The sequence below is a fragment of the Corapipo altera genome, unplaced genomic scaffold, assembly GCF_003945725.1.
Source record: "Corapipo altera isolate COAL_440 unplaced genomic scaffold, ASM394572v1 55, whole genome shotgun sequence".
Taxonomy (NCBI): Eukaryota; Metazoa; Chordata; class Aves; order Passeriformes; family Pipridae; genus Corapipo; species Corapipo altera.
The window spans coordinates 15,463,001-15,479,987 of record NW_020884882.1 but is presented as its reverse complement, the minus strand read 5'-3'; the positions used below and the strand labels follow the sequence as shown (position 1 = coordinate 15,479,987).

General features: G+C 41.4%; 1 protein-coding gene across 3 annotated transcripts in view; it reads right to left on the bottom strand.

Annotated features, from left to right (window-relative positions):
- CNTN6 (contactin 6) overlaps positions 1 to 16,987 on the bottom strand; it is a 133,216-nt gene that overhangs the window by 90,532 nt on the left and 25,697 nt on the right. For 2 of the 3 annotated variants that reach the window (XM_027640734.1, XM_027640735.1), the window contains exon 2: positions 14,560 to 14,697. The exons of the other annotated variant lie outside the window; for it this stretch is intronic. In XM_027640734.1, coding sequence (XP_027496535.1) covers positions 14,560 to 14,614 — 55 coding nt within the window. In that variant the 5' untranslated portion in view covers positions 14,615 to 14,697. The remainder of the gene's footprint in view (positions 1 to 14,559; positions 14,698 to 16,987) is intronic. 3 annotated transcript variants of the gene reach the window in all.

Below are 16,987 nucleotides of genomic sequence, written 5' to 3'. Positions count from 1 at the left end.
GAAGGGAAGGGAAGGGAAGGGAAGGGAAGGGAAGGGAAGGGAAGGGATGGACAGGAAACTGGGAACCTGGGGCATGGAAAGTGGAAAAGCTGCTGGTACCTCAACAGTCTGGAAAAAACAGGAAATATTGGGAAAATGGATTATCCCTTTAGGGCAATCCCTTCCCCTCCTGGTGTCGATACCTGACACCATTTCAATGTTAAACAGAAACGGCAACAGCCCAAAATACAGGGATTTAGGGTGTTCCTTTTAATCCCTGCAGAGGCTCTTGGTCCATGGAAGAGCCTGTGGAGGGTGGGATGACAGGAACTGCGGGGAACCTTCTGTGGTTTGTGCTCTTGTATCTCCTGTGCATGTTTCCAGAGGGAAAACACAACCAAAAGGCTTTTATAACCAATTTCCATGACCCTGGGCCCTGTTCCATGGCCTGTGCCAGTTTACTTCCCCACCTTTAGCTCATTCCTTTTACCTCATCACCTTCTTCCCTGCTTCCTTTTTATCTCTACTTTCACTATTTATTGTAATCTGGCAATTTTAAGAAACAGGAATGATTTATCAATTAAAAAAACCTTCTATTTTCATGCAGAACTTAAAAGCTGCCATTTCCAATCCTGCCTTTGCCTCTGATATCATCAAAATTCTTTTGCAAACCCATTTTCTCCAGCTGGGATTTACATTGATCCCTCTGTGCTGCTGTATTTAGTGCTTAGGGCACACTTTGGTTTTTACCCTTTATTTTACTTCAGCTCTCTGATTTTTAAGAAGCTCCAAAAAATGAATCCAAGCATTATACCTTTTCCCCACCAGGAAATCTTCAGGAAGGACAGGAGTGAAGGCAGAAGGACTGAGTCCAGGTTTAGGACCTCTCAGCCCATCGTGTTCTCTGTGATTTTGTGGAATTTTACTACTTGGGCTGGAAACAGAAATAGGATGAGGCAATCTCCATTTGGAACAGCCTGATGGAAGCTTTAGCACGGGGCCAATAATGAAATGCAGGGAAAACATTTCATATCTATTACTTTGGGGTAATTTTTCTCTAATCCAAAAATCCCAAAAATGCTGTAATTCTGCAGAAATCTTGCATACTTGGTTGGCATATTTTTCCCAGCTCTAGTAGGAACTGATAACAGGCTGCTGAATTACTGCTTAATAAACCACTAAATGAGTGCCATCCAAGATAAGGGGGCATTAAATGACGGCTATTCAGGGAAAAAGGAGAATTGCAGAGAGAAATGCAAGAGGACTCTCTGCATAGAGGGAAATTGGATTAGTTGTCTCATCTGTGCCACTGGTGAAATTCAAACTGAAGCAGATTTGACAAAAAAAAAATAAAAAAATAAAAAAAGGGCACTATTTTGATCCTGTGATGTGGCAAAGGAAGGAGGACACTCGATGCAGGAGCCTGAGCTGGGGTAGAGAGGGTTTAATTGTGGGGGAAATGTGAGCAGATAAATGTAATATATGCAAAGAGAAAACAAAAAAATATGCAAAGGCAAACCCCAACAGGCTAAAATAATGTAAAGATGATATTACAACTAAAAATAAATCAAAAGAGATGGAGATGGTGGAGAATTTCAGGTTGTAAATACAAAAGGCTGAGTGTTACTTGAATTCAGGCTCTTGTTCATTGAATCATGGAATGGTTTGGGTGGGAAGGGATCTTCAAGATCTTGTTCTGCTTCTTGCCATGGGCAGATACAACTTCCCACTATCCCAGGGTGCTTCAAGCCCTGCCCAACCTGGTCTTGGGCACTTCCAGGGATGGGACAGCCCCTGATTTCAGTGGGATTTCGGTGTTTAAATCCCTGTCCTTCCCTGGGGATCCTGAGCACTCCAGTGGAAAGGCACCCCAGAGGGCTGAGGCACTGCTCTGTTCCAGCCCATCCATCACAGCCTGGTGCCATCCATCTCCAGGAAAGCTCATCCCAGAAGGCTGGGAACAGATTTGCTTGACTTGTAGTAGTTGGGAAATTGTCTCCTGGTGAGTGATGTTGCCGTGCCCGTGTGGAGCATCACCAGCAGAGTTATGACAAACCTGCTGAAGGCCATATTTCTGGGAATGACATAATCAATGATAGATGCTGCTCTAATTCAGGCAGGTTTAGGCTGCAGAGTTTTAAAGGAAAGAAAGCAGGATATTACATGTTCCCTCTCCTCAATAATTGTATCCGACTGAATTTACAACACGTCTTCCTTCAACACATTTATTTTCTTCATGTTTGTGTTTTCCCATCTCTAATATCTTGAAAAATATACAGATATTTAAGTAAAATTTCGGGGCAATACAACATATTGTTGTTTTATTATTTTGATTTGCAAAGAATGACCACTTTTGGACTCACAAAAATGCTCTTGTCTCAACTTCTCCCTATAAATTATGTACGTGCACAAGACAGCATTTTGCACATAGACTGGGACATAAATATTGATTCAGATGAGGTTTCCTTAAAATTTAAATGAATTTCTGTTGATTTTTCCAATCTTAGGGTTTAGGGTTTTTATTCCAAACCATAAAACCAAGTTATTTTAGGGCACAAAATGTAAATCAGGCTGCATTCTACTCGTAGGATTTCACTCTTTTCCACACAAATGACCTTTTGGATCTGTCAAACACAATAATATTTTTTAAAAGTTAAGGACTTGGGCATTTGTCTGGTGAAGAAATTAAATTCAAAACTTTTCATCTGCAGCTCTCTGTCTCTGGAAGTGTAGAAATGCAGGTTTATCCTGTTCCTAAAATTGTCATTCTGTCCATCTCCAGAAATTATCAATTTAAACATTCCATCATGGAAAGTCATGAAAATAACTATGGAAGCAAAAATGAACCTGGAATCCAGACAAACTTCACATGGCTTCAGATTTTAGAGGGGGTGCTTACTTATGACTTGCTAGAAAAGGAAACTTCCAAGAGCAATTATAAACCCCTGTCATTTAATAACACAGAGGTTGAATAATATATGATTTAATAATACTCCTGGTCTCTAAATCTCACTGTGCACTCAGTCTAACGTGATTATTCTTGGATTCTCTGAAGAGAAGGCATTATTGTTCCTCTTCCAAGTCAGTCTCATCACTGGCAATAAGAATTATTTCAATTTGCAGTCAGATTGGTGGGGTATTAATGAGCTTTACCTTTCTTTGAGGCAAATGTGTGCAGTACATGTGCAGCACCAATTTAATTGCAGCACCACTCACACACTTTGGTGTATCATCAGCTTATCTCCTGGAGAGGCTGGGGGTTAATTGAGTGAATAAAATAAATGTAGACTAATTAAGAGATGACAAGTTATAGCTGATAAGGTCACTTGTCAGCCAAATATGAATTCAATATCTATTGCAGAAATGGTTACATTTTCTCTGGCCTAGAGCAAACTATTTGTGTTTTGCAAACCCACAAATGTTTATTGGAAAGATGCAGAAAAAACTCTTTTATTTCTACTATATTCAGTGTAAATCAGAATAAATTTAAATAGAAACAGTAGTTGGAGGTATCATGTTATATTCCGATTTAAGTTGCATTATAACATCAGTGATTTCAGTAGTTTTAGACTAAAATGACTGAAATATGAATCTGATTAATGCTCAATAAGGAGTTACTAGAGATTAACCCTGCAGTTTTGTTGTCATTGCCTGTATTGATTCACATTTTTTTTCTAAGCTGTAGAAAAAATAATAAATCATCAAAAACTATTTGTCATAAGTGTATGAAGTGAGACAATATCAGAGGATGAAGGAATTGCATCCCAGAAATCACTTTGGGATTAGAGGGAGGGCCCTCTGAGCACATGAGTCAGAGTTTGGGTAGATTTTAGACTAAACTACAAAGTCCTTTTCCAGAGTGAGCTCAGGGCACAGTCTGTGAGATGGAGACTGGCCTGAGGGTTGGGAGGAGCAACACAAACCCCAGGCTGGCCAAGGGCACACAGCAATCCCACAAAAGACAGGCCAATTCCACAGAACAATGTCCTCTGATTTGATAACAGGCTTCTGCTTCCCCAGACAATTCTCCCAAACCATAACGAGCTTTGCATCTGCTTTAAGGAAATCTTTTGGCAAACACTGTACCCACAGAGGAGATCAGTGCTTATAAATAACCTCCCCTTGGCTCTGCAGGGATGCTGGAGTGCCTGAATCCCTGCCTGACTCAGAACCCAGATCTGTAGGATACAGCTGCTGCTGGAGCTGGAGGTGGGGAGGCCCTGGCACAGGTTGCCCAGAGAAGCTGTGGCTGGTCCATCCCTGGAAGTGTCCAAGGCCAGGTTGGACGGGGCTTGGAGCAACTTGGGCTGGTGGAAGGTGTCCCTGCCCATGGCAGGGCAGAATGAGATGAGCTTTAAGGTCCTTTCCAACCCAAAACAGTCCACCATTCTATGATTTTATCATAAAAGAAAGATTTTATGATAAGAGCTCCAGCACAACAATTTCACACAAATATCCATCACCTTTTTACACCTTTTTACACTCCACTACAGTGACAACATAAAGAATTGCACAGAAATAGTGGTTTTGATTTTCCTCCATCTGTGTAGAATGTCTGCAATATCCAGGATATGTCAGATGTCCTGCCACTGAAACAGAATCCTGCTCTTTTTGGACATGCACCAGGAAGCCCCGTGGGCGTTAATGTGAGTTTTCACTCCCGACTCAAGCATGACCTTTCTGTGTCTTCTGTTTGTTTGGCAGCCAAAGTGAATAATATTCCCAGGCAAATAATGAAGTGATGTTGCTTCTTCGGAAAAAATACTATCCCAGGGAAGAGTGTGACAGATCTGATCTCACAGAGCTTTGTGGAGACACAGCAATTTAAAGCCACGCTGACTTTCCTCACTGATGCCTCGAATAGCTGGATAACTTCAGTAATCTTTCACTTTTCCCTCAAAACCCTCCTCCTGCTGCTGTGCCCAGTTTGGAACCATCAAGTACAATTATTCTGTTTCTAAGGAGCTGCAGTGAAAGGAGAGTTTGTCATTACAAATATCTTTGTCCGCGAGAACTTCTCATTCCCGCCAACAGCAGCTCCCACCACGGCAAAGCTCAGGAGTCTGGATTAAAAGACCTGAGTTATAGGTAGAAATGAATGAGTTACAGGTAATTAGAGTGGGCTGAAAAGCAAGAACATGATGTTTGGAGCTAAACAATGTCACAGATAGTGCCTTAATTAGCAGCAAAAGTGATTTAGCAAAGTAATATTCTAATACCGATCCAATTGCTACAAACTCTTAATAATGATAAGCGTGGAATCACCAAGATCCACTAACAGGGAGATGCAATATCTGTCAGAGGAAAACACAGTGCCCCTTTAATAATGAGATCGTAATTAGAATAGAACAATAAAGCTTGTATTAATATTGAACGAAGGACAAAATACCCTGGCATTATGCTATGCAAAAGAAAAGAAAAAAATCCTATTGCTGAAATTCTAAAAGAGTCTAAAAATCAAATAGATCAAAATAAAGGCACAGAGATTATTATTAAAGTCTATAATTTTTGCCTCTCTGCTGCAAAGCTGAGCTTAGGCAGTGTCCTCCTTAGGCTGACCTAAGGACAGGGATTGTCACCTCTGAGTGAACTTTGCACAGTCAGAGGAGAGAGACACAGGAAAATAGGGACTGCAGGCCTCTCTTTGCATGAACTCCACCTTCACGTTTAAAAGTTGCCCTCTTGTTCCCCTCTTAACTCCTGCAGAAGCCTCAGAGAGCCTTTTTTCTGTTTGGATGCTACTTATGATAACTGTGCCATCAGCTCCAACAATTAGTGACATAAATCCTGGCATGGTACCTGTGGGTTTTCTCTCCAGTTCCTGGAACTATGTCATTCCATGAAAACTAAGCATTACTTTTAATTTTTAATTATTTTTTTTAAGAGTTTAACCCAACATGAAATAATATAGAAAAGGGGTGTTCTGGAGAGTGAAAAACAAACACAAGGTAAATAAAAAGAATCCATTTGCACTATTTTTTGCTGGTTCAGGACTATGATCCTGTCTCCTGGAAAATGTGATTTTGATGGTGCTTGGAGCTGACAGGAAAAGTCTAGGATGTGAGTGCAAGAGCAGTGAGAGGACTGCTCTACAGATGGAAATAACTGCAGTCAAAAGATGGTTCAGGGCTATGTCAGATATTCCCATACACCCAGCCCCTCCTCATGGCCCCAATAGACTAATCCATCCATATTTTTCCCAAATCACAGATCAGGACTTGTCTCAGAGTTGGCTTCCCATGCATACACCAGCAGCAATTTTAGTGGCAATCACAAGAGTTCCTCTTCCAGCCAGTGATGAAAAAACGCCTCCCATCCCTAAGAGGTTTATTTTTGTAATGTAGGCACCAGAATCACAGCCTAAATCATACTGGGTGGTTTGAAATCACTCTGGGAGCTCAGACTCTGTGACAACCACACCTTCTGTCCAAGGCAAGAGTCAACTATAATAATAATATATATATATATGTGTAAAAAAAGGATTTTGTTTAGGAATCTGCTGCTGCCGAGAGATTGGAGGAGAAAAGGAATCAGAATTTGGAACCCCCGAGTTAAAGTGATTGTGGTGCCTCAGGAATGTCAAGTGGGTGTGAATGCAGCGAATTCCAAGAAGTTTTCAATGTTAATTCCTGCTCTACAAGAAACACACACACATAAACAGCGATCAATGGGCTCTAAATGAAAAAGAAGTAGCAAATCAATAGCTAGAGACGTTTTATTTTCCAGCTTCTGCAAACAGTGGGAGGGATGATCAGCCTGTGATTACGTGGAAGTGGCAGATATTGTTGCAGCTCTTAAAAGCTGGTGGGCAAGACCTTCACCCATGTTGGTGTGTGCAGAGCTGCTGGGGGGGAATGTTCAACAGCATGGAAATGTTCAACAGCATGGAAATTTGGGCTGGATTTCCACTTCTAAGGAAAGCAGATTTTATTTTTTTCTTTTTATTTTTGCATTTCCAAGTTGTGTTTTCTGAAAAAAAAAAAAAAAAATCCTTCTGGCTCTTGCTGCCCCCTGACATCCCTTTTCTGCTGGTGGAAAATTAAAGACTACAGCTGAGTTTCTCTCCATCTCATGCAGGACATGGAATGAGATGATCTTTAAGGTCCCTTCCAACCCAAACTGTTCTATGATTTCATGTCCATCACTCTCTCCATAATAAATTCTAAGGTTTCATGTGTCAATTTAATTGGGGCATCGTTTATGAAGATAAAATATAATGGATTTGATTAGGAAACTCCAAGGGATTCCATGTTGTAAGTCTTTGATGGCCACAACATGTTGGATCAAAGTAGAGCAGCTCTGAAATGGGGGAGGTGTCTCAAAATCCAGCCCTGTGGCATTAATTTAACATTCCCAAACAAAATGCTCTGCTCTAATAATGATCTCTCAAACAAATGCCTTAAAAGTCAGGTGAAAGGGTGAAGTGAGACATCCAACAGGCTGTTTTGGCTTCTCCCAGGTTTGGTTTGTGCTCATTTGTAACTGATCTGGAGTTTCCAAAACAAGCTCTTCCCCAAATAATTAATTTGAACTGGAAAAATTATAGTCAATTATATTTTCATGTAATCATGGAATGGTTTGGGTTGGAGGGGACCTTAAAGCTCATCTCATCCCACCCCCTGCCCTGGGCAGGGACACCTTCCACTAGCCCAGGTTGCTCCAAGCCTTGTCCAACCTGGCCTTGGACACTTCCAGGGATGGGGCAAACATGGAATAATCTGTGCTAGGGCCTCACCACCCACATAGGGAAGAATTTCTCCCCAATATCCAATCCAAACCCACTTTCTTTCTGTTTAAAGTCATTGCTTTAAACTAGCAATTTTACTTTGAAATGTTGTGCTTCACTAAACTCTTTCAGTGATATATTATTGTGCCTTCTTAAGCTTAATTTTTTTTATATTTAAATTTTCCATTGCTGACAATAGAAAACGCTGAAAATATTTGAAGTGCTTAATCACCTGCTAATTTCAACTTCTTGGCAGTGATAATAAAGTAAAATTGAATTATCTTTGAAGCTGTTGCAAACAAAAAGAAAAAAGGAAAAAAACCCCACAACTTCTAAGGTACCAGGATGTTATTTTACAAAGTTAATGAGCTTTTTGTACAGGGAGATGAAATGGCTTGATATGAAAGAGAAGAAAATCATGTAAAATGTAAATAATAGGAAAAAATTAATGTAAAGAAACTAATTGAAGAGATTAGAAAGCAATAATTACTCAAACAGTGTAAAAACAGGTTAAGCCTTTCAGACTATAGAAGAGACTTATGCACTAGAGCCATATAGAAAACATAAAGGTCTGGTAATGATTTCCATGAATTCCAGCATGCTCCACTGAACTTCAGGAACTGTAAATAGCAGCTTCCTGACAGCTAAATCAATGCAAGCTCCAATTTGAAAGTGCACCCTCCAAGCAGCATCTGAGCTCTACCCTCCTTTCCACCACATGGCTGGGCACTCAGGGGAGTTCAAAAAAGAGGTTTTTCTTAGAGATGAAGGATAATGAGGAAGATTCTTCTCAAACGTGAGTCCAGCCCGTGGTAGAGAATATTAAACATGATTCCCTGTGTCCAGCAGGTGGTTTCCTTGGGAAACACAGCACAGTTGCTCTGATGTCCACTCAGAACGAGAGCTTTGAGGTGGGTTTGTGTCTCTTCAGTGAAAAGCTTCAAATCCGCTTAAATCCATTAAATATAAGGGTTGAGGTTTTCATTCAAAGCCCTAATTCTTGGCTTTTCAAAGGAAGTGATCAAACTGCCCTTGGGATCTGTGCAGGCACAGCAATGCCACTGCTGAGCCCTTCTTGGGGTCGCTCCAGCTCGTTGCTCCTGATGCAGGTTGGCACTCCTTTATTGGGGTTATTACCATTTTTTGCATGTGCTTCATTACCAGGGCAGCTGAAACCACAAACTGGTGTGAACATCACAGAATCACACAGTGGTTTGGGTTGGAAGGGACCCTAAAGCTTATCTCATTCCACCCCCTGCCACGGGCAGGGACACCTTCCACTGGCCCAGGTTGCTCCAACCTGGCCTTGGACACTTCCAGGGATGGGGCAGTCACAGTTTCTCTGGAGAATAATATATCTCTCTCTGAACTGAGCAGTGAAGGAAATATCTGAAAACTCCACAGGGCTCTGTAACATCCTCCTGGTCAAGTGGGCAGCAAGTGGTAGAGCCAGAACTGCTGCCAGGCTTCCCAAGCACAGCCCTCTGCCACCAGAAGATTCCTCCTTTATGTCATCTTGCCCTGAGGTCAGAGATTCACTTTTCTCACACACTGCCTTGTTTTGTCTGGGTTTTGCCCTCGAGTTAGAAACAGTTTTTCCTGCTGATAAAAGAGAGCAAATGCAAGTACAGAAGTTGTTCTTTCTCGTCCTTGAAATGAAATCCAGAGGGACCAGCTCTGTGAAAGACCTTCCAGAAGTGAACAGGGACAAGCAGCTCACTCTCTGCCACTCACTCACTCACTCACTCACTCACTCACTCACTCACTCTCCAGTTTAAGGCAATGTTTGGGATGATATTTTCCAAATGTGATGCTGGGTGACAGGTTGGACAAATACATTAATTTCCCTTCCTCTCTATGATGTCTTTTCCTCCACCTTGCACACACTCTCTTGTCTTTTTTTATAATAATGTTTTTCCTGGCAATTCCATAAGTATTAAGTCCTGTTTGTGTACCTGAGCATATGTGTGGAAGTTTCTGGAATACCAGTTATAAGCCAGGATGCTGCTGGTCCATCTCAGACATGGACAAATGATCTGTTCCCTCCAAGGGGAAAGTAAATGAGGTACCAGAGGAAGATGAGCATGAAGGTCACACCTGAGAGACCTTCTCTCTCTGCTCTCACTGCCCACACCAGCCTGTGCCAGAGCCTCTGGGTGCTGGAGAATCAGCTTCTCCTTTAGGAAACCACCTCCCTGAGACAGTGTCTTCCCTCAGCACCCCTGGATTATCCCAGCTGGGTGTGGAGGAGAGCAAAGCTGTGGTGCAATTAGCAACGTCTTTAAGAAGTCCTTCTAAGAACAGAAATCAGGTAAAGGAGCTAAATAATTTCATAGCCCATCCTCTTCATAATACACTCACAATCCCTCTTTTTGCATCTTGCCAAGGGCCAAATAATTTGTTGTCTGTGAAAGGCAGGGAAGAGCTGCTGCCTGTCCGTGGTCACTACCCCTGTCCTGCCCATGCCAGCACTGAATTTCAGGCCATCAGGTTCTGTCCTCTGCTGGCTTTGTTGTCCCAGAGGATGGTTGTTGGTCACTGATGTGGAGCTGAACCTCGTGGCACCCCCCAGAATGGAAACAAAGGCTTGTCTCTCAGTGTCACTCCTCACTCTCCTGAGAAGGTCACTGCAGTGTCAGAATTACAGAATATGCTGAGCTGGAAGGGACCCACAAGGATCATCAAGTCCAATTCCTGGCCCTGCACCCCCCTCCTGCCAGATGCTTGCAAGTCATTTACAGAAATACAACTTTCAGGGTCATTGTTCCCCCAGATCATGAGAACTCCCATGTTGTCTAAGGGAGACCTGATTATTATCATTCTCTAATCAGAGGCTAATCAGCATATCTCTGAAAGCCTCTGGTTGTTCAGAGAACCCTGAACATTTCCAGGCTGGACTAGTTCATATCCACAGTTTGCTGTTAGAAATAGCAAAGATGTCACTTGTCTTAAAATATATGGTCTGCTGTTCCCTTCCTTAAGGTGCTGTTATGCCAACAATAAATCTGCAAAGAGACTGCAGGCAGAGAGTGGGATGTGATGTATTCAATATTCATCACTCTGTGACCCAAAGGGGGATCAGGACACTTCACATCAGGAAATTCCTCTCTCCAATTTAGCAGTTTTGAAACAAAGGACCGAAATACAACCCCGGAGGTTGCAGTTGCACCTTCAATTGATTTTAAGGCAATAAGCCCAAAGGACTGTGTAAAAACACTGCCTCATTTCCAGAATGCAGGTCAGACTGGCTGGCTGGGCTTTGAATATTTATGTTGTCTGTAGCTAATTTTAAGGGCCTGGTGGCATTTACTGACATTTTCCTTTTTCCTTATCTTTAACCCTAGAAAACCCATTTGCTTCCTTGATGGGGTCAGGACCCTCAGCAGTGCAAAGGACAGTTGCAAAGGCCACCTCTCTGTGCAGGTATTTATTTGAAGACACCAGGAACCAGGTCAAAGAGGTGTCATTTCCCTGTAGGAATGGGAGGGGCACAGAAAATTTGGGTGAGCTGTCCAGGAGGAAGACTGAAGAACTGAAGAAATAATAAGGTAACCCCTACTCTTCCTGAGCAGTAAAAAACTTAGGAGATTTGGAAGAAGGAAGCAGGGAAGCTCAGATATTCACAGGGAAGGTCATGTATATTGGGATTTTACACATCCTGATGAGTAGGGAGCTACCAACAGACCTGTTTGTTACCCCAGTAACTGGAAAAATCAAGCAATGCCTGTGTCTCTCCTTATCTAAGCTCTGCAAAACCTGTATTATTCCTAAGTTGGTTGACAGAAAAGGGTGGGAAAATGGCTTTTGCAATGTATTTGTGATCATATTATTCCCTGCATTCCAGCATTGAACAGAATCCATAAACCCTCATTGACAGAGGAGAGAATGGAGGGACCAGAGAGGCAGAGATGAGGGGATGTTAGTGTAGCCTGGTGGAGAACCAGCCCTGGAACCCACAGCCAAATAACACTCTGAGGGGCACCTGAGGGATGCTTAAAACAGTAATAGGATATTAAAACTTAAAATAAAATCTTCCCTCAATATGATATTATTGGAAACCCACCTTGTACAACAGCAGGAACCAGGAGCAGCCACAGGAGGAAAACTCAAGACAGTTTTGGTGTCAAGAGACAATTATTTGATTTTATTCAGCACTTTGGACAGGTCTGTTCATCCCAACTTCTCACAATCCTGTCTAGATCTTTAATCCAGAAAGTGAGTGCTCTTTCTTAACATATTCCTATCAAACAATGTTTAAATTTCAGCACCAGCATCAGGAGCTGGTTTTCATATATACCCAAAGCAAGTACACAGGATTTAAAGTAATGATCTCTGAGTTTATCTTCATCAGCCTTCTTGCCTCTGGTGTTGTGCTTAGATCAGATTATCTCATTTAAATAGCAATGGGTTATGGAAATACAAAAAGTCTAATCTGTTCCTTCACTGTGTCACTGTGAATGTTTTACTCTATTTTATTTTGTCCCCTAAGGCACTTGCAAGAAAACCCCAAAGGCCCTTGTTGAGTCACATAAAAAAGCTCTGCTGGAAAATAAGGGTTGGAGGGAATATTATTTTTTCCATGTAAAGAGGATATAGAGGGTAGTTTGATTTCTGAGTGATTGAATTACCATTTTTTGGGGTAATAATACCCAGCTCTGCCTGTACAGGATGTTTAATCCTTAGATTTAAAATTAATTTATAGGTCAAAACCATTTTCATTCTACATGTCTGGTAGAATTGAGGCAGGAACAAGGAAGAAATGACTGACCAATGTCATTTAACAACCTGAATTACTTTTCAAAGCCCAGCCCACAGAGCTGCTCTGCTCAGCATCGAGACTAGTTCCTAATTTTCCCACTCAGTTCTGTTACTCCTAAATTGATGTGAGCCATCCATGTAATAAATCAAAGAAGTTTTGCCCATAACTGCAGTTTGACTGTTACCATCAAACACATTTCAGGATGTCACGTAGTGAAAACCAGCAGAGCTCCATTGAAATCAATGGAGTTAATTTATACCCAGGTATAAATTAACTTATCTCACTGAAGTCACTGGGAGAGTTTGCTCTTCCTTTAATTGGCAGCAAGATCAGGACAAAAGGGCCGTTGTGATCTGCCCCTGGTGCCTGGGAATACGGAATATTTAATTTTTTATCTATTTTTAAGCCTTCAAAAACCTGAACATGTGGCTGTAAAAGTGAGCTCCCGGGATCTTTTAACTCAGCTGGCCCAGGACACTGGGCTGGTTAAAAGATGATCCTTTAGCAAGAATGAGGAAGATGACAAAAAGTTTGAAAAATGAAAGCTTTGTGGAAAAAAAAAAGCTGAAAGAACAGGCTACATTCAGAGCTACAAAACATGGCTGTAAAAATATCTTGTCTATCACCAAACTGTGCTGCTCTTCCAGTGATTCATATTCCAAGATCACCATGGATTTCACAACCTAAAGCAATCAACTAATTATAGGGGAATTCTTGTACCCTAAAAGATTGGTAAATTGGGGCACTAAACAGGTGTTTGTTGTGTTTAGTTCAGCAAATCTGGGCTTCAACGAGCCACTGCTTGCTTGAAATATTTTATATATTACAATAATTTAATATGAAGTCCTTGCCATGTTGGTTGTTTGTTACTGAAATGGGCATTTAGTATTGATTTAACAGAAAGTCTGATCCTGAGATTTACATTTTTTATTCTGAGATTTACATTCCACATTGAGACAAAGTTTAATTTAAATTGTGTTTTAATATACTACTGAAGGCTGCACTCTGCTCTACTTCTTCATTTCAAACAGCTGCTGACTCATGCACTACATAATTAATTTAAGTATCATTTGAGGTCACTTTAATACAATTTCCTCGTAAGTACATGAGTAATATCCTGGCTATTTAGAGTTCAATACATTAATTGTAGACAAAAGTCAGTTGTCATGGTTTCTATCACAGACAAGTGTGAGGGGTCAGTTCATCCCCAAATTCATTATAACCTCAAAGAGTTCAGTTCCCATTCTGTGCCTGTTTTCAGATGGCTCTGTAATGAGTCACATGAGTTAATCCCATTTAGATAGTTTTATGAAGCAGGATTGTCAAGTTATATGCTTTAATTGTCAAGTTATATGCTTTAATTAGAAGAAAGGTTCAAAAAAAAGGAATGAACTCAGAATACCAAACCCTCAGTGTGAGTAATGCCCAGGGAGGCAGAAAAGAACATTTTACCTCCCAGTATGTTACCAACTGTTGATATTTTAATTAAGCACAGGGGATACTGAAGGAGGAGAAGGCAGGAGCACAGTCCTGCTTCCTCCAGCCACCCTTTGTCCTCTGAATCCAACCTGAGCACTGCCAGGACACCCAGCACTTGGATCAGGGGCAGGGTGGGTTGATGAGGGTCTGTCATTACACCAACAGGAGGCAAAGAAAGAACCTTTACATTCATTTTGGGCATTCAGCAAGATTTTCTTTCATTTTTGAGTATTTATATTCTGATTGTCCTTATTCAACACTCCCAAACTGGGCTGGTTTTCCACCCAGCTCCATTTGCTGGCCTGGGGGCTGGTGATGCTGTGGCCAAGAAAGGTCTCTCATGGATGTTGTTACCCAAGTAACAGTTGTATTTTAGACTATTTTTTAAAGCTTTTACCCGGATGTCACCTTTCTTATGATCTTGAAATGTGTTTTCCTGGTTCAAAGGCAGAACCACAAGTTGCTTAAAATTAAAGCATGTCCTAATAAAAGCTCCTTAGTCACCTGTTCATACAAATAAGTCCTGTTAGTTCTGGTAATTGCTTCTCCTTTCTTGAAGAATTATGACACTGATATAGATTTATCAATCACAAACACTAATAGTGGAACATTTTACCTGTGCTGCAGCTCATGAATGGCAGCAGACTTATTAGTTTCCATAGCAACACCATCTCCACTTTCCAAGGTCAAAAATTCCTCCCATCCAATCAGTGGAAGAAAGTAAAGTGTGTCTTCCTGTGACTACCTTGATATTCTGCAAAAACAGGAAGAGATATTGGGTAATTAAAGTACAGATCCCAAACAAATACCCCAATTTCCCCTGTGTAAAATCATGTTCTACTGCACCATTTGAAGACTCAGACCCTAAAAATGCAGTAAGTAGTCTACATAGGATCATCTGAGCATAAAAATAATTATAGAATGACACAAAGCTGGTGATGAGATGAGTGAAAATCAGGATATGTTGGAGTTTCATCCACCCCTTCCATGTGGGACAGAGATTCCTTGCACAGGAGGGAGTTTCTCCAAGCAGGAAAAGAAAATGTTAATGTGGTTCCTCTGCCAGACATTACTGGAGTAGAAAAACAAGGTGTTTGCAAAAAATGGGCTTTTCTCAACTCCTAAATGTTCATCACACTTTGTGATGTTTCCTGTCCCATCTCAGGGCTGGAGCACCTCTGCTCTGGAGACAGGCTGGGAGAGTTGGGGGTGAGAGGAGAGGGCTCCAGGGAGACCTGAGAGCCCCTTCCAGTGCCTCAAGGGGCTCCAGGAGAGCTGGAGAGGGACTTTGGGTGAGGGCCTGGATGGACAGGGCAAGGGGGAATGGCCTTAAGCTGGAGGAGGGTGGATTTAGATTAGATATTGGGAAGGAATCCTTCCCTGGTAGGGGGGTGAGGCCCTGGCACAGGTTGCCCAGAGGAGCTGTGGCTGCCCCATCCCTGGGAGTGTCCAAGGCCAGGTTGGACGGGGCTTGGAGCAATCTGGGCTGGTGGGAGGTGTCCCTGCCCATGGCAGGGGGTGGAATGAATGACCTTTAAGATCCCTTCCAAACCTGTGATTCCATAATTCCATAGTGGTCTGGCTTCTGATCCTAGAAATGATCCTTTGGTGAATTTATTGTGACCTGAGCAGACACTGAGGCAAAATGTGACCTCACCTGGGAGCAGAAGGTAACACAAGTTGTTTGTGCACCATGGAAAACTCACACCTTTTCTGGGCTGAGCTTTCCTATTCAGAAATGAAACATTCCCCCATAAGGATTTACATAACAATTTCATTTAATTTCCTTTGACATTTTAGTCAACATATGATGAATTAAGCCAGGAAAAAGGATCTGTTTGGCCTGTACTCCCAAAGGGCAAACGACTAATTTACTGTTGGGAATCAGTTCATAAAGCAGCTGCAACCAGAAATCACTTCATCAAATGAGTTTACAAAATTGTGAAATCATTCCAAACCTTTTAAGTGCTGAAAATTTTCCACTGAGAAATTACATTTATGATCTGCTTTTACAGGTCCATATTCTCTTCTCACTTGTCTCATTTTTCATACCAGTGTGAAAAGATATCATATAGAATTATCCTGAAACTTATTGCTGATACGAGTGAGGGAGTCATTTTTTGGAAAATTAAGGAATTCAACTCTTTTGAAAGTCATCTCACTTCTACAAGGGATTTAATTCTGTTCATATTTTTTGTAAACTTCACTTAAAAATTTCAGGAGGTCTCAGAGAAAATGCTTTTAAACCTGGGGCACCACTGTAAGTGGTCCCCATTTCAGGGGGAGGAGCTTGACAAGGTTCTAAGTTTTGAAAAAGGGATTGAAAAAACAGTTTCAGTCTTTTGTGATGTCCTACTTCACACCCATCTGGGGTCTTCTGAAGCACATTTGCATCACTTGTAAGTGTTTGAAAAGAAAAATATTTTAAAAATTCTAAATTATGATCCTTGCAAAGCAGAAAGAGAGAACATGGAGCTGGCTGGTACCTTTAGACATCAACCCTGCCCCAAGCAACAGGAACTGCACTTAAAATACCCTCTGTAAATATTTACTTTCTTTTTAATACTTTTTTTGGTGTCTTTCTTTAATACTTGCATTCAGTTCAGGTTCCACTCTAACCCCTTCTTTAAACCACCTGTCGATACTGAAGGTGGGCATTGATTATTTCTACTTAAGTGTAAAACCTTGTGCTTTTCCTTATTGAATCCTATCATATTTATTTCACAGCCTTTCTCTTGCTTGTCAATATTTGTCTTGAAGCTGCTGTGCACATCTCTGATATTTAAGACAACAAAAACCACTTTACCTTTTTTCCCCTTGTCCTTCCTAAACAGAACAGTGTCACTTCAGAGGAAAATGCAAGAATTCTAATTATCTACTTAGATGTCACGTTAATTTATCTTATATTAATTGCTTTTCTGACTTTCCTGTGTCACGATTTCACCTTTTTGTGAAAAGATTCCCCAAACCACCAGGACCTGTGTGTCCTGCAGCACCACGGAGTGAGGAGGCTCAAATTGCCCATTTACTGACAAACCCTTTGT